Source organism: Telopea speciosissima, chromosome 9 (genome assembly GCF_018873765.1).
Source record: "Telopea speciosissima isolate NSW1024214 ecotype Mountain lineage chromosome 9, Tspe_v1, whole genome shotgun sequence".
In the NCBI taxonomy this organism is placed as follows: domain Eukaryota; kingdom Viridiplantae; phylum Streptophyta; class Magnoliopsida; order Proteales; family Proteaceae; genus Telopea; species Telopea speciosissima.
The window spans coordinates 803,833-830,202 of record NC_057924.1 but is presented as its reverse complement, the minus strand read 5'-3'; the positions used below and the strand labels follow the sequence as shown (position 1 = coordinate 830,202).

The following is a 26,370-nucleotide window of genomic DNA, read 5'->3' as shown; positions in this document are numbered from 1 at the left end:
CAGTTTAAAATGGAATCCCCATCCCCTAGCGTATCATCGTTGGAGATTGGAGAGACCCAGAAAGAAATTGGAAAAAGTGCGTAGATGTACTTAGATAATAAAAATATTTGCAAAATTGATAGATGTAAATTATGTTTTACCTTTACAAGTTACAATGTTGAAAAGATTTATCAACTTCTCATATAAGAAAAAAAACTAAATGAATATCCTAAACTACCCCTAACATCCTTCTCTTTCAATTTTTTCTTTTATTTAACCTTTTAATTTTTTAGTTTTTTATTGATCCTATCTTTCGTTCTTTTTCTCCCTCCTCCGGTGAACATTTCTGTAACCACTCCCTTCTTCCTCCGCTACAACTCCACATCACCATTGCCATGTACCTCCTCCCTCCCACTCGTTCTTGACCCTTCTCTTCCCTGCAACCCCATCCCCGCCCAGCCCCCCTGTGAAACCATTTTTTGCTGTCTGTGGAGATGCTTCTCCTTTCTTGCTGTTAAGGGTGCAAGTCTATCTAAGATGATAGGTTGCAAATACTGCATATTGAACTACATGCTTTTTCGGGGGAAAAAACTACATTTTTAACCTTCTTTAGTTCTTACCGACATGTGCCCCTCACAATGCCCTATAGAAAAACAATAGAATAAACTGATCGATGCTGAATCACCCTACCTGAAAAAAAAAAAAAAAAAAAAAAAAAAAAAAAAAAAAAAGAAAAAAGAAAGAAAGAAAGAAAGAAAGAAAGAAAGAAAAAAGAAGAAGAAGAAGAAGAAGATAAACAGAAACTTTGGAGAATTAATAAAGTCCTCAAAAGCTCATAAAGAGAGATTTTGAATATTTCCAAGCAAATTGGGAAAATTCAGAACGAATTAGGGATTAGATGCGAAACCGTCAGGAAACGTCTAAATTAAAAGAATAATTTCAATGAATCTAAACATGCGTTGATGGATGATGGCGAACGGTTCACTCAGCCGTACTTTCTAGCGCAGCGCAATCAGCATCCATCGGAGAAAACAAAAGACAAAAAAGAAGATGAAGAAACAGGAACAAGATAAGAAGAAACTGATGAGAGAAGAAGAAGAGATGAAGAGGATTTCTGGTAGAAAGGAATTGTCCAATCTCCCAGATGAAATCAAAGATAAAATCTTATTGAGTCTACCTGTGAAGACTCTCTTACGATTCAGGTGCGTAATCAGAGACTACTCACGATTCCATAACCCTAATTTCATGAAAATGAACTTGAATCGACAGATTGAAATCCACGATGATGCCTCTACTACTATCGTCATTGCAACTACTGCTAATGATGTATATATGGTAGATCTTGGCGAATTTCGCTACCCAATCCGTCTCTATTTACCTTTCCCGAATCCGACCTCCGCATGCCCAATTCGATTGCTAGGTTCTTGTAATGGATTGTTGTGCTTCACTCATTGGGCACGTGACAGATACATTGTGTATTTGTGGAATCCTGCTACAGGAGATTACAAGCAATTGCCAGCACTTATTAACCATAAAAATCTCTACATACATGTTTTAGGGTTTGGTTATGATCATATTTCTGGTAAATTCAAGGTGCTGGCATCTTCATATCTTGCAGCGAAAAGTACAAAAGTCATTGTATATACATTGGGGACAAGTTCTTGGAGAAGCATTGGAGAAGTTGAGTACCCTCTTGCTCTTAGTGAGTCAAAATGGCAGGTGTTTGAAGGTTGTCCCCATTGGATTATGACTCGTTTGAAGTCCATTGTTATATTTAGTGTTGGAAATGAGAAGTTCAAGGATATTCCAATGCCCCCCATTGACATTGCTACAACAAGATCACACTTGACTGCATTGGGAGGCCGTCTTTCTATATATTGTTATGTATCTGACCTGAAACGTCATGAATTATGGGTGAGGGTGAATGATGGATTGGAGAATACTTGGACCAAACACCTCTCCTTTAATGACTCAGTCATACCTGAATACCTTAATGGATACACAGATAAAACTGTGGTGTGGGGCTTCAAGAATGGTCAAGTTTTACTGCAGCATAACGGCCCAGCTTTATTTGACCCAGTGACCGGTGATGTTAAAGCTTTGTATCTTCCCGGTTATCCCATGTCCTTCGAAGTTTGTTCCTATATCGAGGGCCTCGCAATGCTCAACGTTGAAGACAGAGTGGATGGTTCAACAGAACTCATTAAAAGGAGTAAAGAATTTTACAGGTGGTAATGTTGATTTTCTTTAGCTTATTAGTTAAAGATGAAATTGAACTTAGGTCTATGGTACCTAAAACTGAAAGATTTAAACTGTGTTTCTTTCTGCATACCAATGAGCTTCCTAGGGAAATTAAATGGTTCTTGCCTAATGGACTAATCTGATATTGAATATAATAAACCCTTGTTTGGTGGGGAAGTGTATGTTGAGTACTAAAAGGGCTACTCTCCATTTTCATTTAGTAGAATTTGGGAGGTGGAGGCAACTCAACTTCTTTTAATCTATGTGAAGCAATGAATAGGCATAGGCTGGTGGAGATGGAGTCGCCTTTATATGGCAATCCCTCAAGGAAGTATAGTTCACATATAAGATTTCAATTTAATGCCTCCTCTTTCAAATAATATATCAGGTGTTGGGTTCCCCCAGGAATTCAGTTTTTGTGAGTTGCTGGACATGAACAAGTCTAGATCTGTGTTGCTGGCCACTCCACAATAGGGACTAAATCTAGATAATTTCAGAATTCCATCTGTGAACTCTGTTAATCCTCTCTATTCGCGTGTTAGTGAATTAATTCACAATGGATCTTGGAATACTAATTTAGTTTATGCTTTGTTTCCTATGAATGTGGCAAATGCAATACTTTGGATTTCATTATGCGCATCACCTATGGAGAGTTTTTGGTTTTGTCCATTTGTTAATTTATAACTTTTTCTACAAAATATGTTGTTAAGTGGTTAATTCAACGAGGGAACTTGGTTCTCGAAAGGCCTTCTAAGAAACTTTGGAATTTTGTTTGGCATTTAAGAATTCATCCTAATTTTTGTGTTTTTATAGAAAGTTTTGATAGGCGCAGAATGTGTTAAAACTAAGTTAATTTTCTTTTTGGATATCGACTCCTATAGCTGTTTTGTAAGAAGGAAAGTGAAACTGAATGGCATCTCTTTTTATCTTGTGATTTTTCTAAAATAATCTTAGTAGTTGGACCTTTAGGTTTTTAGGTTTGAGGACTGAGAATTTAAGTTCTTAAACCCTTGAAAATTTGTTTGAATCATGTGTTCAAAGTTCTTCCATTTTGAAGTCTGAAAAACATTTCATTGTCTCTATCCTTGCTATCTCATTTTATTTCCTATAGATGACACACAATACCATGCTCTTTCCAGCGTGTGGAGCCAAATCCGATAATGCTAGTGAAGGTAATTGATAGATGGGTTAAGGATCTTAATATTCTCTTTATTTGTCCTATCAAGTTAGTTGCCAACATCGTGATGTTGTCTTATCTCTCTTTGACCATCAAAGGTTATCAAATGGGATATCATGTGTAATGTTTTGTGATGGCAGCTATGATCCAAAGACTGAAATTGTAGGATGGGCGTCTATGTTTTTGTTTAATTCTTTATTTTCGATGGCATATATGAATAACGGTTTTGTAGGGAACTCTCAAGCATCAGAACAAACAGGAATTGTATTAGGGCTTGCTGGGAGCAAAGGAATAGGAATGGACACACATAGAAGTATGGATGGATTGTCAAAGAGGTGGTTGATTTGTTATTGCAAGGAACAAAGGATGTGTAAAACCTAACACGATGCAGAGAAGAATGGAAATCGCAAACACAATCACACCATGCGCACAAAGATTTACGTGGTTCGGCAAGGTTGGTTGATTTGTTATTGCAAGGAACAAAGAATGTGTAAAACCTAACACGATGCAGAGAAGAATGGAAATCGCAAACACAATCACACAATGCGCACAAAGATTTACGTGGTTCGGCAAGGTTGCCTACGCCCACGGTGAGATGAGACCTGTTTCACTATCAATGGAGAATAGGGTTACAGTCGCTTGTTCCTCATACCTCTCTCAGATTTTCAATACAAAGAAAGAACTCTCGCTACAGATTTGTAGTGAAACCCTATATAGGAAATTTACCGAAATACCCATATAGTCTTTAAAAAAAATTTCCTCGGGAGCTACCGCCCCCTAACCCCCTCCGTACCTCGCAATAGTCCAAAGCGAGTCCACACAGCAGTCCATCATCAGAAGTCAAGACACCGAAACCACAACAGGATGGTCATGCGAGAATTATACTTTATTTTATTACATTTCAGAACTTTTGAAGTCTTTTGAATTTGTTAATAATTCTGTTTTGTTTTCTCTATCAAAAAAAATCCACAATGGGGACCCCCAATTGTAAGAGAGGAGAAAGAAGGAACCAAAAAAAAAATCCCTTGTAAGAGGGTGTATGTTAGCAAACAGCAAGGGGATATTTTTCCCTAACAATAATAAGGGAATAACTCATTCTCACATTTCCTCAAGGCCAACATGACTTCAAAATCAGTTCTCTTTGCCCATACTACAGATGTTTTAATCCTGACCCTCAATGTGTTGATGAATTATATATCTATTAACCAAGAGTAGATAATGCTCTCAAATAATATTGTACAAACTTTTTTATCTTTAGTTTAAGATATATATTTTGTATTATCATGTTAATAAATAAAAAAAAAACTCATTCTCACCGTCTAAGAACCGAATTATTATTGGGCTCCTATTTCCTTGCATTCAGTATCTCATTTTTGGCAACTAGTTCTGTGTGTCAAGCTCATCTTCATTGGTTCTTTTGTGTGTTGACCATTACTTTATATCTATGGCCCCATAGGAATAGGATTGTTGCTGATAATATTAAACCTAATCCTTTATTGGTTATTAAGAATGTTAACCGGTGAATATTTCTTTCTAGCTCTCCTTTGTTGTCTGCTCCTGATAACCTTATGCCCATTCCCAAGTGTTCCTTTTCTTTGCCCACTTTGAAGTATCCGATCTTAATTTGTGCAAGAGTTTCTAATCCTCTCTTGAACACTTCAAGATGGGCTTGTGGTATTTTGAATGAAAAGGCATTTTACCTTGGTAACATTAAGTTACATGGTGGCAGGTCAGCAATTGGAAGCACAAGTGCAGAGCATCCTCCGAGATCTTAAACAAGCACCTACCTTGGGGTGGAAAATTGTAGAGGTTTGGATCAACAAAGATCTGGTGGAGCTGCTACTGGTTCCCGTTAGGAGGGTTTGGCCGTGGCATTTAGTTTCTGGTTTTTTGAAGATATCGTTTCATTTTAGAAATGAGGTTTTTGCGTCAAGATGGACAATGGTGTTGTAAACGTGGTAAAGGGTTTGGCGGCCATGGTTCAAAAGTTGGATTCTATTTCCACAATTGGGTAGAGTAAATGGTCTATATTAGTCATGTCTCTTAACTTTCAGATAAATTCAATAAATTTACTCTTAACAACTACTATGCATTCTACCATTGTCTAGACTTTTCAAAATTATGTTTTACCACTTTGCGAAATTCTGTTAGTCTAACCCCATTCTCCTATTGAGAAAAACAGGTTGGCGGAGGGGGAGAAGTCTCTGTGAGCCGCTAGGATAGGATATGCTTTTGCAACTCTGTATCTATCTCTCATTGTCGTATGAAATGACCTTATTTTCCTCCAATATACAATATCGTTTTGGCTCACCTCATCGGTGCACACCTCTACGCTGCTCGCTCAGGAAACCCTCTCCCCCAAAAAAATTGTACCTCAACCCCACATTTCTTCTCTTCGATCAGCACAGCCAAAACAAACAAGCTCCTTCTCCAGAAATTAATAAAAAGCCAGAAGAAAGCTGAAGCAACAGTGCCAAAATATTCTGGGCTACGTCAACTGTCTGCTACTCTGATCCTTCACCCACTTTATTGGCTTTCGTCTATTGAACCCGAAGAAAAATACAAGAAACTCTCTTCCTAGCAAAGGAATCGATCCCTGCTAATTTTGATTGGAATTGGTTCTCTGCCAATTTTGATCGGTTAAAATCGAACTGAAAAACCTTCAAATCAACTCTCAGAACTAAAAACTGAATGATCTGGTCTCAAAAACCCTAGAATTGGCTACTTCGGAAAGTCCACTGACAAAAACTGTGGGAAAAGGATCCGGCATATTCAATTCTGAATCCGTCTTGTGGGATTTATCTGATGATCTGATGAACCCTATTATGGTAAAAGGGGCATTAAGAAAACATTTGGCAAGAAAGTAAACACCTCACGGGGAAGAATAACTTTTTCATGGCGTTTCCCCTTCTATTTATATATAAATAACAGTATACACAGTAAATACACAAATTATAAATAAAAGTCATCCCACAGACTACTACAAATGAGGATACTAATACAAGACGAACTTCACTCTTTATTTTTCCCATTATTTCTCTTTTTTTTGGCGGATGTGATGCAATCAAGCAAAATATGAAGATGAAGAGGAAGTGTCGGCCAAAACCTGCCAGTACAGACAATCCCCCACAGGAGGGTAAAAAAGAGGAAAGGATCAGGGGAAAGAAAAACAATTGAATAAAGATTAGCCTGTTAGGGAAGGAATTAATGTCTATATACCTCAAGTTGCTCTTCACTAAAAAAATCTTTCTGAAAATTCCATGTATCTGCATGGGTTCTCCGGAACTCTGCAACTGCCTTCGTAACTGTTGACTTCACAGGTGATGGTTCCCCAATAAAACGGGCCAGCAAGGTTACATGATCAGGCAGCCAACTGTAGCAAACAATAAACTAATTCAATGGCACTCCACAGAGCATCAGCTATAAAGGGATCTTTGTCTAATCCTGACATTTGAAACCTATATGACTGAACAAATTATTTTCTTATGTACAGACTAGTCAACCTAATATGTTTGGGTCTTATCCCATGTACCATTCAAGAGGCCCTTCTCTCATAGACACCTTTCAACCTGTGGACATCATTCTGAGGAGCCCATACACTTTTATGTTCAAAGTGGAAATGGATGTGATGGCCAAATTATTGTCCACCTCATCACCTCATGTAGCAAGTTTCAGCTCAAACACCTCCCACCACATGGAAAGAAATGCTCCTTTTTCTCCATCTTATATTTTAAAACATGAATTTTAGCACCAGTCACAGAGGAAAGGCCATTTGGGAAAACAATATGATAAAACAATTAGGTATAGTGCTGACATGGATCCAAAGACTAAGCAGCAAACCTTCCCTGAAAATGTTGTTCTGCCTATCAAATATTATCACAGTTAAGATCGTTCTATCAGTATATTTGTCATGTCATGGCCATCCAAGAGTTAAGCATTTGTATAGACTATAGACCATACATGGATGCAGGACTCCCGCATGTACACAGAGACACACAAACATGCACACATACACATGCGCATAATGTTCTATATTGAGAAACTGATAATGGTTTTTGACATTCACTGATTGAATATCAATATATTGTATACCTGGGCATGTCATAAGGCACAGACAATACAGAAGCCGCCAAAGCAAGGACTGCACCATGTATAGAAGCTGTGGACTGACCAGAGCTCAAATTTCTGCAATTTCACAGAAAATAATATCAAAACATATGTGGACTAACCCATTTCCAGGAAAGCATGCATAAGAAATATTCTGTTACTAAATACATCAATGCATTTTGCCATCTACAAATGCACCAACATCATCCTAAAAATAGTCATTTGGCAGATCCAGATGGATGGGTGCAGGTAACAGACATAGAAAAACAAGTATGGCTGATATGAAGGCGTAGAGGTGGGTGAGTTGTAAAAGTATTCATGTGTTCAGCCAGCTGCCCACCAAAAATGCAATCACGAACAAGGGAAATGATGCATATAGAGATGTTAAAGGAAGATGGGAAATCCAAAAATATTGAGTTATGGTGAGAAAAGGCACGAGTGCTTGAACAGTCAAACTTAAATAGAGTTCAAGGAGGAACAAAATTGTTGGACCCAACCCCAAGTGATTGAGATGGGGGTAGTCAGTTGAACTGCATTTACATGCATGTGTCGCAATATGACAAGCACCATCTGGGCAGCCAACTACGGTATTAATCTATGTCTATCACTACCAAAGCATCAATATAAAGGTTACTCTAGCACCATAGACAGGTGGCTGTCAATTTATATGTTTGCCTATATGTATGTATTGGAAGTGTTAGTACAGAAGCAGACCAGAATGTCTACACATATGCATACATATAGGAAAACATAGATACATGAAGACAGAAATCATCAGAAACAAAGAAATCGACCTTTTCCGTCGCTTTTGAATGGAAAGTGCCTCTATGAATGCTCTATCACGGAAGTCCCTGGCTAGGTCTTCATCTCCACCTTTCATTAAGCCTGCAAGCACTCCAGCAGCATGCTCCCTCACCTGATCCAGCAAGGAACCAGTAAAGAAAAAACTCTTTCAAGAGGGCTTCTATAATATTAAGCTGGAAGGAGATTCAGTGACTGTAATCACTTGGTTATCCTCTTCCAAGGATAACCATTGGAGGTTCATACATGTCATTAGGCACATAAAGAAAGTTGCTTCACTGGTGAACTTCTCATTCCATTCGAAGTCCAGGCCAGAAAATGGAATATTTGAACTATTAGACACAAGGGATTGGTACACTCCAGATTATATTCAGGCCACTCTTTTTCTTTGACAAACTAGTCAAATCCTATTTCCAAAATACAGCTCTGTCTTTTCTTTCTCTGTTGTTGGTGGTTTTGGGTCTATCTTGCTTTGGATTTCATACAACCATGTATTTTGTTATAATAAAGTTATTATTTATCAGAAAGAAAAATTCACCAACAAACTCTCAAAATCACAAGGCCATCACTACCCTGGCACCAAAAGGATGGTAACAAACAACAAAGTCCTATTTATAAGGTTAGAAGACACTCAATTAGTACTCCACATGAAAAACACAAACCAATAGTCTTTCTAACGGAAGAACCCGGTAACCCAACAGGGATCCAAAAACCATTGACTCCTAGGAGGAAGGACGTAGGCAAACACCTAAAATCTGCTGGTTTGGAATTAAAGACAGAATCCAACAAAAGAGAACCCCATCCCTTGTCGCACTGCACAAGTACCATATCAGTTAAATATTCAATCCTGAAACTTACCTCAACTTGGTTGTCTACAAGTAGCTTCTCAATAGTTTTCCAAATTTGGCGCTTATCCTCACTAGACAAATTATAAGTGTGCCTGTCACAAAAAGATACAAATTCCACAACCTTAGTTCACGCGACATGTGGATGGCACAGAGATCATCCATGAAAAATTCTCCAGGAATGGGTCAAAAGAACAATATCATCTAGTCTAGTTTACCGGTAAACTACAAATTAAAAATGTCCATTATGTCTCTAGATACTACAAACCTGTGGAACATGAAATACAAGATCCATGCAGCCACCCCAAGTAGTTAGTTGGCATGACGAATGTCCATCCTTAATTTTATTGATGGAGAAAAACAGCTAAATAGAAATACAGGCATATCCCAACAATATAAACTAAGTAGTAATACTGAAAAGCCCTCACATAGTGTACGCTGCTGTCCTATGCCTGAAACTTTATTCTGAATAAATGCAGTTATGCAACACTACTTTAACAGAGGAAAAAAAGATAAATTCTGGGAAATAAAGCTGCAATGGTTAGAGAAATCTGCCAAGTAATCAGGTGAAAATCCCAATAAAGTACCATACCTATACATGAAAGTTCGTAAATATGTCAGAGTTGCAGATCTAGTTCTCCAGTTGGGATCATTGGCTGAAGAAAGGATAACTGCTACAACTTTTTGGAGATGGGGTTCAGGGAAAATCCTCCATTTCAGTAACTCAAAAGCTGCCTTTGCTAATGTTGACAAGTCTTTATTCGATGTTTCCTTCAAAAAGAACCAAAATTTCCTTAGACCCAGATCTATAATACCTGAGTATTTCGCAGAAACATTATTCCCAGCAAACATGACGTTCTCTTCAAGGAATAATTTCCATATTCTTCTCAACTTATTTAAATTTATTCAAGTATGATAGGCAAGAAGCTGAAGGTCACCAGAATAAGCTTCAGACATGAAAGCGCTATCAAGTTCAAGAAAAATCTAGACTTAAACGACCGTTACTATTAAAATGTCAAACAATGTGTGGTAACTCCAATTCTATGAACAAAGACTTCCATTTGCAAGACCATCCAAAGCATAAATCTAATGCAATGAATGATTAAAAACAACTAGAAATAAATAAAAATATGGAAGAAATAATAATGAAACCAGTGCTTCAACAGAACTGGCAGTGAATGGGAAACAAGAATTGACGCAGGAGAGGTGCATGCAAATCAGCCAGGAGACAGACCAGTAACCCACACTAGTACAGATATTTAGAGCCTGAATTTGGGGGTTTGATCAAGCTTCAAAACGGACTTCCTCATAGGCCTCAAACTGGAGCTTCAGTGGGCCTAAGATGCCGATCCAGATGGGTATTGATCAGACAATCAAAAAAGATCTGCAACTTCAACAAGCAAATGCCCCATATTGGTAGCTGATGTGTGTGAGCCTGTTACTAACCTAGAACAGGTGATCCAACCAATCTAACACTAATTATTAAAACCATGCGGAAGAAACCCAAAATGCATTAAAAGGATGTTAAAGTGTGATAAAAACCTAGAAACCAATAAACCAACTAAGGCACAATCAAACTAAATTTTTACATACCTTTAAAGAAAGAATAGGATAAAGAAGACCCACAATTATGTCTAATAAACAAGAAGACCTTCCAGACTTCAAAGATGAGATAACAAAATGGAACATCTGCATATAATTTAGAAAAGAAAAAAAAAGTAGATTTATTAGAGAAATGTCCAGAAGAGATGAAGTTTCAGCTTAAAATCCAAGTAAAATAGAGTACCGTTTCCATCCACTTTATGTCTTCCCATGAATCGTCATTTGAAATTCCATTTTCATAAGTTATCTCTATTGAGTTTTCCAAATTGTCAAACTGACTGGCATTCTGGATGTTTACAGCCACTTCAGATGCTTTTTCTGTTAGAAGCTTATGCCAACTTTCCCTTTTAGGTGAGTTATCCACATTATTTTTTGCCTCTTCATGAGTCTGAAGAGGTGTAAAGGATTCACAAAGGCGAATGTTAGAGCATAACACAGAAAGTGCAACTCCAATAGCTTCTCTTACCTGCCCACACAAAATGTGCATCAGAATTAGATTAAGAACGGGTACCTAACAGAGATTTCACACTCAAAATACTTTTTTTTATTTCCTTATTAAGAACAAATAGAAACTTACTGGAAAACAGGACATACAAGGCCCATAAACACTTGAAATTCATAAATATGGCTTCTGAATTGTCTCCATGTTTGAATAAATACTGGATGTAGCATTAGCTTAGATTTCTGATTTAACAAGAACTTTAAACACAAATTTCTTTAGGAATATTCGAGACGATCTTATTATCAGAAAAAATAGTTGGTTAAGAAGCCCCACCAAAGATGTGGAAGGCTTAACCAGTTGTCAATACAGCGAAAAGAAAACTGAATCATTGCCCCCAAAAGATCAAGCTCCGAATTGGAACAGTAATCAGCCCACATAATGCCTTTGCTTTCACACAATCTGAATGGCCCTCATCGTTTCTGGCTGTGATGCAGTGACTCTCAATGGTAGGAGAATTGGATCCAAGATGGAAGCCCAGGCTCAAGGTAGCTAGGTTCAGCCAGCCCAATCCAACCCAAGAACCACGCCTCTTTGGTCCAAAAACAAGCTCTTTGAAGCACTCACATGTGAGTTGTTGTCGAGTGAATTATTTACTGAATTGACGAAGACCATCTTGTAATTATATTTCAGAAGTGGTCCGGATGTGTGGTCCTTTAAAGTCTTTGAGGTTCCTTTTTTTATTAAAGTTGTGTGGTCCCAATCAGTTAGTTAAGGTAGTCTACTTCAATTGTCTCTTATAGAGTCAAATATAGTGTTAAATTTTAGCCTTTGAAGGTTAATGCCTTGCTTATCAACCCCATCCAGCAGTACCTGGAAAGCTTCAATCAAGATCCCTATCCAACCTTTTTTCCTCTCCCCTTTCTTCCCCATCAATTCAGTCTATTCCATACTGATTTCTCTCCTCCCCTTTTATCTCCACTATCATGAAACTCTCTCTCTCTCTCTCTCTCTAACATTTCTTCTTTATTTTCTCCTCCTTTAAGGATCTGCAGAGAGACATTAATTTACAACTTATCAGATCTGTAAGTACAAGATCAGACCTTCTTTCAAGTGCTGACAGGTTTTTCATCTACTTTCTTTCTGTAATTCTTAGATATTTAGATCTGTCATTTTTTTAGGTCTTTCCTCTGCTATCTATCTTCTCATTCTGTTAATGATTCAGATTCTCTATTTTGATTTAAATTTCACATTATTTTATCTGTCTTTCTTCCTTTCTTCCTTTTTCTTTTCTAGTTTCCATCTCTCGTTTGTCTTTTGCCATTTTGCATGTCTCATCTCATTTCCAACTCCCCTTTTCTCCATCTCCTCTTTACCCTTTTTCTTTTTTGTTCTGGATTCATGTAGCAGACCCTCATTAAGTTGGGAAAAGGCTGTGTTTGTTGTTGTATTCTGCAACTACCAGTGAATATGCGATTGATTTATCATTATCAGTCTATGAAACATAGTCTTGAAATTAGAGTTCTTTTTTTATCTGATTTCTCAGTTATACTCCTAATTTCAATTCTTAAATACGGTTCTATTTATCAGCTTACCCTTTTTTCCTTGAATTCTATTGATATTGAGCCCATACCAGCAGGCCTTAGTTAAGACCTTGGATTGCTACCTGGATTATTAGATTGTTTCTTTGGACCAGACCTTTCTTTTGTTTCTGTACACTATATCTGTGTAGCCTTTTATTGTTTCTAATAGAATCTCTATTTACCAAAAAAAAAAAGAGTACAAAAATTAAACGTTTCAACACCAGCCAAGATTTGGGACAAAAAATCTATGCTTACTTGTGCAGATGAATGGCTCATATTGTTAAGCAACTCCTCCAAAAGTTTATCATGAAACTCGACTTCAGCCACTGGCATCCTTGGAGGGGAGATTTCTATTAGAACAGCTGATAGGAAAGCATACCGCTTAGCAACTACATTGGTAGCTACCATTTGAGGCAAAGGACTCATTAAGCAATCCATGATCTTTTGCCTTAGAAGTGGAATTCCTGTTCCATATTTTCCTTTTCCAGTAACTGCATAACGTATGCAAGCTGCCCACTCAGGAAGAGATTCCACAGATGGTGCTTGAATGATCTTCTGCAGTTGGATCATTATCCAACTGTCCCATGCTTCCAAAAGTCCATTGATATCAGAATGCAATACTCCAGCCAATGCTTCAGCAGCAACACATTGCTTTGACCTCTCTGTAGAATTTGAAAACTCCTCCAGCGAAGTTTTGAGCGCTAATAAAACTGGCATGCCACATTCTTGAATCAACCGTTTAAAAATCCGTGCAAAGTTTGAGTAAAAAGTATCACTTCCAAATAAAGAGATCCAACTAGGAGTCCGAGGCCATAAAGCTGTAAACTCAAAGTAGAAACGGGTGATCGATTTATCTGCTAGGCTTTGGAAGGAAGTTCCATGATTTCCTCGTGAGGATGAACTTTCAGCATCATTGATTATGTGGACATGAGAAAGACTGTTCAATGTATCATAAAAAAATCCCTCTTCCTGAAATATTTGACTCAAAGCCTCTTCAAGGGAAGATTTATTATTTCCCTTTGAAGAATGATGCACTTCTGTAGCAGCCAGTTTGTATGGTGATTCTTTCAATAAGGTATTCAGAGCTGAGATTGCAAGTATCCGAGTCTGTGGAAGCTGACTCTTTAGATTTTTTAAGAAGTGACCTGGAAAGATTTTAAATCAAAATAGAAAGCAGTCAAACACAGGATTCACGCACAAATAAAGAAAGCATTCAATAAATATAGGAAATAACAGAAAAGAAAGCAACATACAGTAATCCTTACAACCACACGCATTACCAAACAATGATGGACACTAACCAGCAGTTTCACTCGGGATTTTTGATGACAGATTTGCATCACTTCTAGAAGCCATAGTTAACAATAACAATACTCTGTTGGCCATCAGATTGTACCTAGGAAAAAAGAAAAAGTTCTAGTTTCTTAAAATCCTCCAAAACAAAGAGGTTTATATATGCATGCTCATGGAGAAGGATAAATACCATAGTCCAAAAGGATTCTCTAAGCGTTTTTCTGAGAACACTAGGATGTGGTGAAGCCGTGAAGGAAGACCTTCAAAAGGCTTTTAACATGCTCATAAGTGATGCCATAAAGGGAAGGATTCACAGCTCAAAAGGATTATAGACCAATTAGGCAAGAATCAATCCAAATCACTGGTGTAGTGGTGTTAATAAGTAATAACAAGTTTTGACTCCGTTCTTTCAATGAGAGCTCATTATCATATTATTGAAGGAGATACTGTTATTGGTTGGTTCTGGGAACAGTCTGATTGGTCATGATATCACTTACAGGCCATTAGACACATGCACCACTTTGCTTCCCAAGAAAATACAGCATTCTAATGGAGCAAGGTCTGCTAATAACGTCACCAACAACTTAGCTAGTCAGGGAGTAGTTCATCCTTGTTTATGTATAGGGCAGAGTATGTATTCCCTTCTTTCTTTGTTGTGATTGGTCCCTCTTCATATATCCTGATTTTCTTCTATTAAATTTCATTATTTATTAAAAACGTATCAATCTAAATGAGGAAGACACCTTGCATTAGTTGGTGTATCGGGAATTTACAATGTGAGATTGAGGGGAGGCCACTCATATATAGTGGTCTCACACAAGGTGAAAATCTGAAACTAAAGAGAGTTTTGAGATCCAGTAACCAAGCCAAGTTATTTGAAGAGCATTGACAGGAACCACTTTTTGGTGCTTTTGATACAGAGTGATTTCATGCTAATTAGAGCATTCAATAAAATGGGTGGGATTTTGGAGATAAAGTCAGTTACACTTATGTGCGTAGAAGAGAGCACAAGGAAAACAGGTGTGCAACTGTATTCCCATGTGCAGCTAAATATGGCAAAGGGTGAAAAAAATCAAGATATCAGACTATCAGAGGACATGTGGAATGGTGATCTCCTAACTCTAGATTTCCTGATCTATTCACATTATCCCTAAAATATTTTCAAAAGAAAAAATAAAGGAACCATCATATCCATGTGTCTGATGATTCTTAATCAAGGGAAGAGTGGGACACACAGCTTAGAAGAGGACTCATATAGGTTAAAAAAGAGAAGGAAAGCATAGCCTACAAAATGAGCCAAGGATAAACTAGGGTGTCTCGGATGTCTTCTGTCACAGTAGCATGATGTGCACGGTAGATTATGAATCTGTCAACCAGCTTTTTTGTTCATTACTTCAATAGTTGATAGTCATTTTGCAAAAGGCACCCATGCCACTTCTAAAGACTGGTTTTACCAGGGTACTTCTGAATTATATTCTCAATCAGCCTGAAATATTTGGATTTTGAACCTTGGTGGCAGAACATGGTATATCCAATAGGTGTAGAACAGATGGGTGTTTCAGAATACTAGTAATTCTAGAGATTCTGCAGTCAAATGTGAAATTACAGCTGATATCTTCCATGGAATCTTTATGCATTCAGGCATTCCCACATGGAGTCCAATCAGCAGATTGTTACCCCAGTAGGTGCAGATGGTGAGACTATGGCCCTCATCCCCTATTTCTACAAATGCTCTTTGGGAGATTTAAAGGCAATCAGGCATCGAGGGTACATTTAGAGACCAAACAAGAGCGACTTGGGCCTTCTCTGCATTTATTGAAAAAGGATTCAATGTAAGCAGATATTAGTGCATTACAATTGGACTTAGGCATTTTCTTTAAGGATTCAGTACTCGATGGTAACGGTGAAAGGATGAAAATGCTGGAGAAAGATGGCTCTCGGAAACTAGCTTACCTCTCATGAGGTAGTCCTGAATGCTCAAAACCTCCATGAACATCTCATTCCACTGGAAGCCCAGATTGGTAAATTCCTTGGTGCATGAGTAAGCCAAGCTAGAGCTTGGAGGTCTTTTATGTGATTTTAGAGCCTACGTTAGCTCATGAACCTCTAGGGTGGGGATGGAATGGAGGAAGAGGATTTCTTGGGTATTGTCAACTGGAGAGTTATTGTATATTTGTTCTTGTACCCATTTTATCTCACTATTCTAATAAAGTTCACAGGTACTTATTATTCAATAAAAGAAAATGCATTGCCTGCACACCATATGTGTATTTGTTCTTGTACCCATTTTAGCCTTCAACTATGGCTCGTTAACATGGGTGTGACAGCTAACCAAACTGTAACAAAAATATGCAACTAAAAGTTAATAAAGCAAATACAAAATAACCATTACCGCCAATGCAAGCCAGTGGTGTCAAAGCTCATTGAAACAATCTGAGAAACCAAATCTGCAAAGTTTGGTTCATTTGAATGAATGTCTGGTGTCCTAAAAATGCTCCTGGAAACTCCAGCAAAATGGATGTTGTATTTGACAAAAAGCTGTTGCAATCAACACTGTCAGACAACACAGAAAATGTAACACAGACAGCATCCAATCTTCCTATTCAAGAATTACCTCATTGATTGATTTCTGAGATTTCAGTGATTCATGATGGGAGCTTCAAAGATTATATAAAAATCGATTAGTAATATCAAGATTTTGTGGGCATGCATCATATAGATATATATTGAGGTTAAAACGGGTGTCAAGCTGACAGATTGCAAACAGTTTATGTTACCTTGCAAGGATACCTAGAAGAAATGAGGAGAAGGCCTTTGCATCCTGATACATGACCAGAAAGAAGAAATGTAAGAAATACTCACTCCCTTAAAGATTTTTGTTTTCAATATTTACTTTTCCTATAAAAAAAACTACCATTGTCAAATGCTTGAGAACAGTTTGTGTGGCCAGGATTGAACAAGAACCCAATACTGCATGTTCCGGTGAGCTTGGATTGCGTAAGCTCTCAATAAGGGTGAGAACACACTTTGAGATCAAAGATGGCCAACGCTTGAGAATCTTTAGGAGAGATTTCCCGGCAAATCTGGAGACAAATTCAACTGCTATATTAGATCAAACAACAAATGACAGTAAGAACTAAGAGCAGCCACCAAGTAATCTTCAGAAGACACACCATCATTAAAAAGTTTAAAATCATGGGATAAAGACATTTAAATCTTCAACATGTAAAATGGGGCAAATCACTTGGCTCAATAACAATAATAACACCCTTATAGATAAAATTTTCATTTTCTAATGTGCAGTTCCCTCTCCCTCCCCCCCCCCCCCCCCTCCCTTTTATTAGGCCATTAAAATTTTATTAATAATATTTAAAAGAAAAAGGAACATAAAAGGAGAGAGAAAAAAAAAACAAGAAAAGAGCACCACCCAACCCATGCCTGACCCCATAGAAGATATACCCCTTGTCAGTGAATACTCTTTCTTATCACTAAAAAAATTTTGTTAAAAAAAACAGGTACAGGAGAACTAGTCAACTCACATCCGGACAGTTTCATAGCTATGCAATGAGAGAGTCAGAAGATCATCCATCAGAAGAACCACATGATCTGATGGAGATATATTCCCTCTTGTACGATACAGATGATATGATGCTTGTGATGATCTCCATGTATTATGCATGTATGTCTTGTCAATAAGTGCCCATCTTGGCCTGGAAAAGAGATGGAACACATGCAGGAGTTAACAATTGAATTTGATGTGTTCTTCAATTATACATACAAAATTATGGTATAAGGGCCCCTTCACCTTCTCTTTCCTTGAGAATGTGATGAAACAATAAAATTTGTCGGTGGCTCTATAATGGCAGCAGATTCCAATTTCCAGGCTTGCCTATGATTTGACCATTCATCATATTCCAAGCTTCCTGTATGATCGGTTTCAAAAGGAATGACAAGAGAAAGAAAAATAAGAGAAACACATTGAATATCAGCAGCAACTGTATGACATTATACCCATGATTCTACTTTATTTAGATACAGTATACAGACCATAATTCCCCAAAGCATCCATTATACGGATAAGGAGTATCAAAAGAATGCTATCGTCTGATCTTTCCTCCAATAAGTATCTGCCAGTATCCATGGATGATGTCAGTAAATTGGTAAAAAGAGGCAGAAGGTCACCTAGAGAGGATGATGGTCATTAAACATTACTTGCAAGTCACATGTATTATCTCAGCAGCTTTCTCCCGAAGTTCAGAGCTGCCAATAGTTGAGCCTGAGGCTCCAGCAATTAAGAAAGAACTACAACCTAGATCTTCAATCCCCCCATCCCTAAATGATGGGCAGAAATCAGGCAAGCAAGACACAACACCTTGCAGTGAAGAATCAATACGTAGAAGAGTCACCTTCAAATGCTCTTTTTCATTTCCTGAACAATAAGTTCCATCTAATCATCAGATACTGATACTACATAAGAGGGAAAAGCCATATCTAGTAAATTATATCCATAGGAATAAAAAAAAATTGGAAATTAACCTATTCAGAACACATTCTACCTCAAGTCTTTTCTCACATATAACAGAACAACATCAAATCAAGACAAGTCATAACAACAGGATTACATGAATCCTGTTATGCAGTCTGATCTATCCACACTTCTCAAAATTTTCTCAGTGTGTCAAATGTGGCCCTGTTCTTCTGGAGTATTCAACTTTCACAGATCTCTATCAGAACCTATACGCAAATTTATATTCCAAAAACCAAATTCATAATAGGCCCAGTCTTCATACTCTGTTAGAACCTATACCCATCTAAATCAGACATCACTTCATCACAAAATTCAAGTATTACTACATCTTTTCATGAGGAAACAGTTTCTACCACAAAAGGAACTCAAATAGAAGGGAAAATATGACCTCCACCTGGATCAGAATGAATTTTGGCCTGACATATTTGAAGAAGATCATCTAAAGCTGATTGAAAATGCAGGTTTAAGAGTTCATTTGCAAACAATATTTCATCATCACTGGGGACATGCCACTGGGGGCTCAATAGCTGTTCTTCATTCTGATAACCTTTAGTGCTGATCCATTCTTCTAAAATGGCAGCATCAGGATGACGTGAAATGCACCTAGGAATCCAGGAATTTGTTTGGTACACAAGCAGTTAAAAAAACTAGGAGAATGAAGAAATCTGAAGAATATAATATGAAAGAGATGCACATACTTATACTGGTCAATTGGGTAATAAAGGATCAGGCTTCCAAGGAGGGACCGCAGAACATGATCACCAGCTCCATTAACCTATAATATGAAATGAAATCCTTACAGAAATATGAAGTGCAAGAATAACTAAAATATCATTTTAACAGCTACAATTTGGCAGGTATCCTACTGAGAAAGAATGTAGAGGACTTCTAACTTCACTAAATAGCCACATGTACACTACCTTCCAAGATGGTGCTTCAAAAGCAGACACAATTGCTTCTTTCAGTTGATCCTTGTATCGAAGAAGCACCTGACCTCCATAACTGATGGCAACTGACAATATTTTTAATTGATAATCAACAGCAGTTTCCAGAGCTGGAGAAAGTGTAGGTTTTGCCTGCAAATAATCTAAAGTTCATTAAAGAATTCCAGGGAAGACATGAAAGTGGGTGATCAAACAACGTTTGGAAGATAAACCTTGGTCGAAACTGAGGCATCAGAAATTCCTGTTCCACCAAAACCTGTAACAGGTGTTCCTTTTAAAGAGGATATGATTGACACCAATATTGGTTCAATAAGGTGAATAGCTGCCTCTTCTGGGTTCGCATGAACACAAGCACAACAAAGAAGTCCAACCTCTGAAATAGCTCCAGGAAGAATATTTGTCTTCACAAACTTAGAAATTTTCTTTAAAGCCTGTGTATATTATGACAGGAAGATCAGCCAAAGAGCGTCCAAAAACCAAGAAAAGGGGAAGTTGGGAGGGGGGAGATGAAGTGTCTTAGAACTAAAACCTAGTGATCACGTATAAGAATTGGCTAGCAGATAAAAGACAAAACCTGATTATATAAAGGCTTTGAAAGTTTTCCAAGTAAGATTTCTAGCATGCAAAAGTAGGAGGGGCCATCTTCAACCAAGAAGGTTCCTGATGTTGCCGATGTCTGCATGCCTTCAGTTCTGGATACAGGTGAACAAAACGGAAATAATGAGAAGATAAACCCAGTAAATGAAACTACGAAGAACCCCAAAGCGATGTTGCTTACAGAACAGTGCCTGGCTCCAAGTGCATAAGTAAAGAAAACAGACGACACAAAAACTCATCAAGCCAATCAGAAAAGCTGATCGTTGACATAAATGATGACCCATTTTCATTATCATCCAGCGAATATATCTGCAAAATAAGACAGGTAATAAAAAGAAGACAACTTTCTTACATATTACGAGCAATATACATTTGCGACAATCATATTACTCCTTACTTACATTGGAAAATACAGAACCTATCAATTGCATGGTTGCCAAGGTCTTCGGGGGATCATTAGCATCCATACCAAGCAAGGCATTGGATAATGAAATCGGTAGAAGATCAGTGAACATATCAATATTACCAAGATCATCTGTTTTTGACGAAGAAGATGAAAAAGATGCAAGAAACAGTGCGCGCCCAGCAAATGCTACTGATGTGACTGCAGTCTTCAACTGATGAGTTGCTGTCATCTGACCAACATACAAAATACAGGAACAAGAGTTGGTGCAATAAGACAAATAAAATAAAAAGAAATGAAACCATGTTGTTTTATTGGTGTGCCAGCAAGATATGTGGTACTAAAATAAGAAAAAGAGTAAAAATCTTAAATCTCCATGCAGAAGAACCAGAGTTTATAAGATTAAATACTATCAAATCTTTTTTATGAAAGTAAAATCTAGCAATTATAAATGTAAGAAAACATAGGCAGCAATACTACTTACTGTCTCCAAGGCCATGTGGAATCGAGATGCTATAAATGGCAGCACCAAAGAGGGCTCTACATATGATAAAACAGATGTTGCTGCAGCAACAGTCTCCGCAAGAGATTCATTTTTGCTGTATTGACCACGATCAATTAACTTCAACAACACTTTAACAAAAGAAGCTCTTTCTGAACTTCCCAGATACAGTTCAGCCTGTCTCTTTTCATCCATGTTCCTGTATCAACTAATGCTTCAGTAGGAACAACATAAACTTTCCCAAAAAGCATAGGAATGTTGAACATCCCATATCTCATTTCTCTATCCAGATAAAGTACTCACTGTTGCTCATGTGTAAGACGTTTTTGGAAGGTAATTACTAAATACCGCAAGAAACGCTCTAATGAGTAACTCCAGTGACCACCATTGGATGGATGGTAATACCTACACAATAAAACCAGAAGTAAACATGACCTTGATTGAAAATGCAAATGCTTTGGGAAGAAATCAAGAACTGAAGAAATGCAGCGAGACGAACTGTTCTAGTAGGTTGACCAATTTCTCAAAATATTCTTGTGCCGAACTCCCGGGCTTTAGTAAGTAAACCTGTAGCAGTTGCCAGTTATAGCCATCATGAATTTCTCAAGAACCATCTAAGGTATCATATAATTGCACACACAGCTAGTTACAAGCCTCTTAATTCTCCTGAACAAAAAAACTAGAAAGCATAGAAAAGACCAGATAACAATCTTTCTTACAATTGATTTAGCAATGGCCTTGGCTGGAATAACTGCTTTGTTGGAAAATAAGAACCTTGTATTTCTTGGAACATCAACAGAGAAAGGGTATGAACCTCTTCCATTTGCAACAGGAACCTGTAATACAAGATGGCTGGTTGGTATCTTATTATAATAAATATTCAAGAGAATTCAGATGACAATTCCAAGAGAGGCTCCACAAAGTGAATCATCAAAACAATAGGGAGACTCCATAATATAAAACATAGACAATAAGAAAAAACAAACATGGTGATACCATATGCCTGGAACAGGGGTCCAGAACACACCACTGAACGAAAAAAAAATTTCCTTCTATACAAAAGTGAAGTATCACAGAATTTTGTCATACAATGTTGATCAAGATCTTAGTCTCCAACCATCAGATTGAGCATGGTGAATGCCAAACTATCACCAAGACTCTGTTTGGTTGGCTGTAAATGCTGCAAAATACTGTAAAATTTCAACCCAAAAAAAAAATTTGATGACATTGCCACCTCAAACGACTCCCTTGAAGCTTATCTTGGATCGGAGCTATCCCAGTCCAGCTCTAATATGATCATTCCTTACTTTATCCTTCCTATTTTTGCCACACATCCATCTCAACATCCTCATCTCCGCTACACTTAGTTTATTCATATGACACTTCTTAACTCCCCAACATTCCGCACCATACATCATAGCCGGTCATATGATAGTTCTACAAAATTTCCTTTAAGCTTTAAAGGAATACACTGATCACATAACACACGGATGCTCCTCTCCACTACATCCATCCTATTTTAATCTTTAGAGCAACGCCATCATCTATGTCATCTTCTTTATTTACGATAGAGCCTAGTTATCTAAAATAATCACTTTGTGGAATCTCCCTCTCATCGATTTTCACCACCTCATTATCCGCCCTTAATGTAGGACAGGATTGAAGGTTCAACTAGTTCCACAACAGGATCTGATTCAAGGGAAAAGGTTCAATTCGATGGGGTTAAGGTTGGGTTGGATTGGTGTATTAATTGATAGGCTGAGGGTAAAGGTAAAGGAGAGGGAATAGGTCTGGGATAACAGGGAAGTCAAGGGATTAGGCAAACAGATTAGCAGCAGGGCAGTTGTCTCTGCCGATTTGGTCTGCAGGCTGGGAAAGTGGGTTTTGATGGGTTTTAGGGAGATTTCTTGAGGAAGGTGATCTGCAGGTCAGATGGGGCTAAAAGGGGGGTCAAGTGGAGGTCTTAGAGGGGGGAAGATTTGCTGAAAAGCTTGAAGAAAACTAATGGCTGGATAGGGCAGGAGAGAGAGGGAATGGAATTAGAAGGTAATCCAAAAATAGAAACTAACCAAGGAATTGCAGAGCAGGCAGCAACAGTGAGTCTCAGCTGGAGTGGGGATGTCTTCTAATGACTGGAACGCTTGAAAAGAATGAGAAAAATGACTGAAGAGTAACCTCCTGGGCTTCCCACCGCAACAAGGAGTCAACTTGGATCACACACTAGCTCCATCACCAAGGATCGAACACCATGAAATTACTTCAGAAGAAGCAGCAGCTTAACAGCAATGTTGAATGGCAAAAATTGTGGGCTGATTGCCCTCCTGGGTTGCTTTTATTAACTAGAACAAAAAGAGGAAGGGGTCAAAATTGGAAAGTCTCAAAATTAGAAACTTCCAATTTGGACCTTACTTGAATTACAAAACACTATCAACCCAAATAACTCATGGCTGATGTGAGACTGACTTCTATACTAACAACTTAAATAAATAAAAGGACTTAACTAGTCTATGTGACCATCACTTAAATTAGACCAGCTGAACCAACCGGTTCACTGGTTTATTACAGGACTCAAGAATTAAAACATAAAACAACCCAGTGAAATCGTGGGCTACTGCTGGACAGTAGCCTACTCAAAATCGTGGGTGGCTGCCAAGGTAGGCAGCAGCCTTCTTCTTCTTCTTCTTTGAATACACCCTTGTTTCTGCATCAGTCCTAGTGTGGCTAAAGTTATGCACCATATATTCCGTCTTAGTTCTACTAATCTTAAAACCTTTGGATTCCAATGTTGATCTTCATAGCTCCAACTTGGCGTTAATCCTTGCTTTTGTCTCATCCACCAAAACAATATCATCAGCAAAAAGCATACACCAAGGAACCTCATCTTGTATGTCTCTAGTTAAATCATCCATGAAAAACACAAACAAATAAGGGCTTAAGGCTGATCCTTGACGTAACCCAATTGTAATTGGGAATTCACTACCTTGACCCCCCCCACAATTTTTACGCTAGTCACCACACCATCATACATATCTTTAATTATGTCCACATATTTACATGACACCCTTCTCTTCTCCAGTATAATTCTAGATTAACTCTCTAGGGACTCTGTCATAGGCTTTTTCTAGGTTAATAAAGATCATACAGAGATCCCCTTGCCCTCTCTATATCTTTCCATGAGTCTCCTAAGTAACGAAATAGCTTTCATCGTGGATCTTCCTAGCATTAAAAAAACAAATTGGTTCTCCAAAATAGTAGTTTCCTTTCTTAGGTGGTTTTCAATGACCCTCTCCCATAACTTCATGACTCATTAGTTTTATGCCTCTATAGTTATTACAACGCTGAATATCACCTTTATTTTTATGATCAGGACCACAATGCTTCTCTATTCATCTGCCATTTTATTTGTGATCATAATCTTGTTAAACATCTTGGTTAGCCAAGATAAACCACACAATCCTACGCTCTTCCACACTTCTATAGGTACCCCGTCTAGGCCTGGCGCCTTGCCTACTTAATATTTCTTAAAGCTTTTTTTACTTCTGGCACCTTAAGTTTGCATATATATCTACGTCATGTGGTGTTATAGTGAGTAATGCAGCCTTCCAAAGCCCTAGTACTCGAGAAGTACCGTAGAAATACTTTTACCACCTCTCTTTAATGTCATCATCTCTTTTTAGTTCTCCACCATCCTCACTTTTAATACATCCAACATGGTTGAAATCTCTAGTCTTTCTTTCTCTCAGTTTAGCTATCTTATAGATAGCTTTTTCCCCATCCTTTGTGTTCATATTATTATAAAGATCTTCATATTTCTTAAACCTTGTTTTCCCCATCATCTTCTTAGCATCGTTTCTGGCGACAGTATATCTTTTTAGATCCTCCACCTATTTAGTCCTTTGCCATGTCTTAAGCTAGCTTTCTTAGTCTTAATGGCTGCTTGGACTTCATTATCCCACCACCAAGTCTTCCTAGGGGCATGACGTATAACTTTTGATTCCTCTAGGACCTCTTTAGCAGCCTTCTTAATACAAATCGTCATCTCATCCCACATCGTATTAGTGTCTGCCTCAAAGTCCCACTTTCCTTGTTTGACCACTTTATCAGTAAATGAATTCAAGGAGTCTCCTTTTAATCTCCACTACCTTATCTCAAGGCAAATAGGCTCACTCATCTTACGCTTCTACACAATGTGGCACATATCCAGGACCACCAATCTATGTTGAGTGGTTAGGCTCTCCCTAGGTATAACCTTACAATCCTTACAAACAATTTGTCGGACTTTCTTGTTAGGAAAAAGTCTATTTGGCTGATATGCTGCCCACTTTTGTGAGTAACTAGATGCTCCTCTCTCTTTTCGAAGAAAGTGTTCACAATGGATAAATCATAAGCTACTACAAAGTCTAGAACTGAGACCCCCACTCCTCATACCTTTCTCCAAATCAAAAGCCTCCATGTACACCTTCATAGCCTCTACGATCTCTCCCAACATGTCTACTCAAATCACCCCTATAATAATCTTTCTCCCTAACTAAAACCTTGTACTAATCCATCCATGTGCTTTCAAAATTGTAACTTACTACTTTCATCCAATCCTACTTGAGGTGCGTAAGCACTAATATTGACAACCTCTTTCTTGGACACAAGCTTGATGGATATAATCCTATCTACAATTCTTTTAACATCCACCACATCATTCTTTAGATCTTTGTCCACTACTATACTGACTTCACTTCTATTACTTTGATTTCCCATATACCAAAGTTTAAAGTCATCCAACACCTTAGCTTTTTTACCCTTCCATCTAATCTCTTGGATACAGGCTATGTTAATCCTTCTTCTCCTCATAACATCAATCAACTCTAAACTCTTGCCTGTTAAGGATTCAATGTTCCAAGATATTAATCTAATCCTACGCTTATGGACTATATTCTTAACTCGCACATGTCCATTGTATGAGAACCCTTGCCTACTTGTCACCGCATCTGGGCTACGATGCAATGCGTTGCTTACAGGGGACGCCCTAGTAAAAGGTCGATAGGACATGATACTAAAATAGTTAAAGTACTCAAGAAATAGGATCCATACAAAAGGTGATTGGCTCAGTATATTACAGTGCCGGCCGCCGACCTGACGGACCAAAAAATTATGAGTGTGTGTGTGTGTGTGTGTGTGTGTGTGTGTATAATAAAAATAAAAATAAATAAATGAAAGGAGCACTTAATGCATTAAACAGACAATCTCAGCACTTTAAATAGAGCACATAACATGATGCAAATCCGTGAGGGCCAGAAAAAGGCGTCTCACGCAAACACATAGGGTACGTATCCAC

General features: G+C 37.9%; 2 protein-coding genes across 2 annotated transcripts in view; one reads left to right on the top strand and one right to left on the bottom strand.

Moving 5' to 3' along the window:
* The first annotated feature begins 1,080 nt into the window (after window positions 1-1,080).
* On the top strand, window positions 1,081-2,214 carry LOC122640190 (F-box/kelch-repeat protein At3g06240-like). Its single transcript, XM_043833344.1, has one exon. The coding sequence runs from the start codon at window positions 1,081-1,083 to the stop codon at window positions 2,212-2,214; it is 1,134 nt and encodes a 377-aa protein (XP_043689279.1).
* A 4,211-nt stretch (window positions 2,215-6,425) lies between these two features.
* The window catches only part of LOC122639448 (proteasome activator subunit 4), a 33,639-nt gene continuing 13,694 nt past the window's right edge, over window positions 6,426-26,370 (bottom strand). The window contains exons 7-35 of the mRNA XM_043832309.1: window positions 21,761-21,877; window positions 21,541-21,608; window positions 21,345-21,446; window positions 21,024-21,240; window positions 20,538-20,771; window positions 20,318-20,445; window positions 20,114-20,231; window positions 19,752-19,970; window positions 19,516-19,671; window positions 19,294-19,370; window positions 18,990-19,198; window positions 18,280-18,496; window positions 18,115-18,194; window positions 17,873-17,990; window positions 17,607-17,777; window positions 16,982-17,150; window positions 16,845-16,888; window positions 16,682-16,724; window positions 16,460-16,605; window positions 14,076-14,170; window positions 13,030-13,919; window positions 10,937-11,218; window positions 10,744-10,839; window positions 9,743-9,921; window positions 9,164-9,245; window positions 8,299-8,420; window positions 7,490-7,582; window positions 6,617-6,770; window positions 6,426-6,503 (exon numbers count right to left, since the gene is read on the bottom strand). Of these exons, the coding sequence (XP_043688244.1) occupies window positions 6,462-6,503; window positions 6,617-6,770; window positions 7,490-7,582; window positions 8,299-8,420; window positions 9,164-9,245; window positions 9,743-9,921; window positions 10,744-10,839; window positions 10,937-11,218; window positions 13,030-13,919; window positions 14,076-14,170; window positions 16,460-16,605; window positions 16,682-16,724; window positions 16,845-16,888; window positions 16,982-17,150; window positions 17,607-17,777; window positions 17,873-17,990; window positions 18,115-18,194; window positions 18,280-18,496; window positions 18,990-19,198; window positions 19,294-19,370; window positions 19,516-19,671; window positions 19,752-19,970; window positions 20,114-20,231; window positions 20,318-20,445; window positions 20,538-20,771; window positions 21,024-21,240; window positions 21,345-21,446; window positions 21,541-21,608; window positions 21,761-21,877 (4,668 nt within the window). The 3' untranslated portion in view covers window positions 6,426-6,461. The remainder of the gene's footprint in view (window positions 6,504-6,616; window positions 6,771-7,489; window positions 7,583-8,298; window positions 8,421-9,163; window positions 9,246-9,742; window positions 9,922-10,743; window positions 10,840-10,936; window positions 11,219-13,029; window positions 13,920-14,075; window positions 14,171-16,459; window positions 16,606-16,681; window positions 16,725-16,844; window positions 16,889-16,981; window positions 17,151-17,606; window positions 17,778-17,872; window positions 17,991-18,114; window positions 18,195-18,279; window positions 18,497-18,989; window positions 19,199-19,293; window positions 19,371-19,515; window positions 19,672-19,751; window positions 19,971-20,113; window positions 20,232-20,317; window positions 20,446-20,537; window positions 20,772-21,023; window positions 21,241-21,344; window positions 21,447-21,540; window positions 21,609-21,760; window positions 21,878-26,370) is intronic.

What these genes read in the sequence shown, in the direction of transcription:
- LOC122640190 (XM_043833344.1), top strand. Translation starts at nt 1,081, where the DNA reads ATGAAGAGGATTTCTGGTAGAAAGGAATTGTCCAATCTCCCAGATGAA.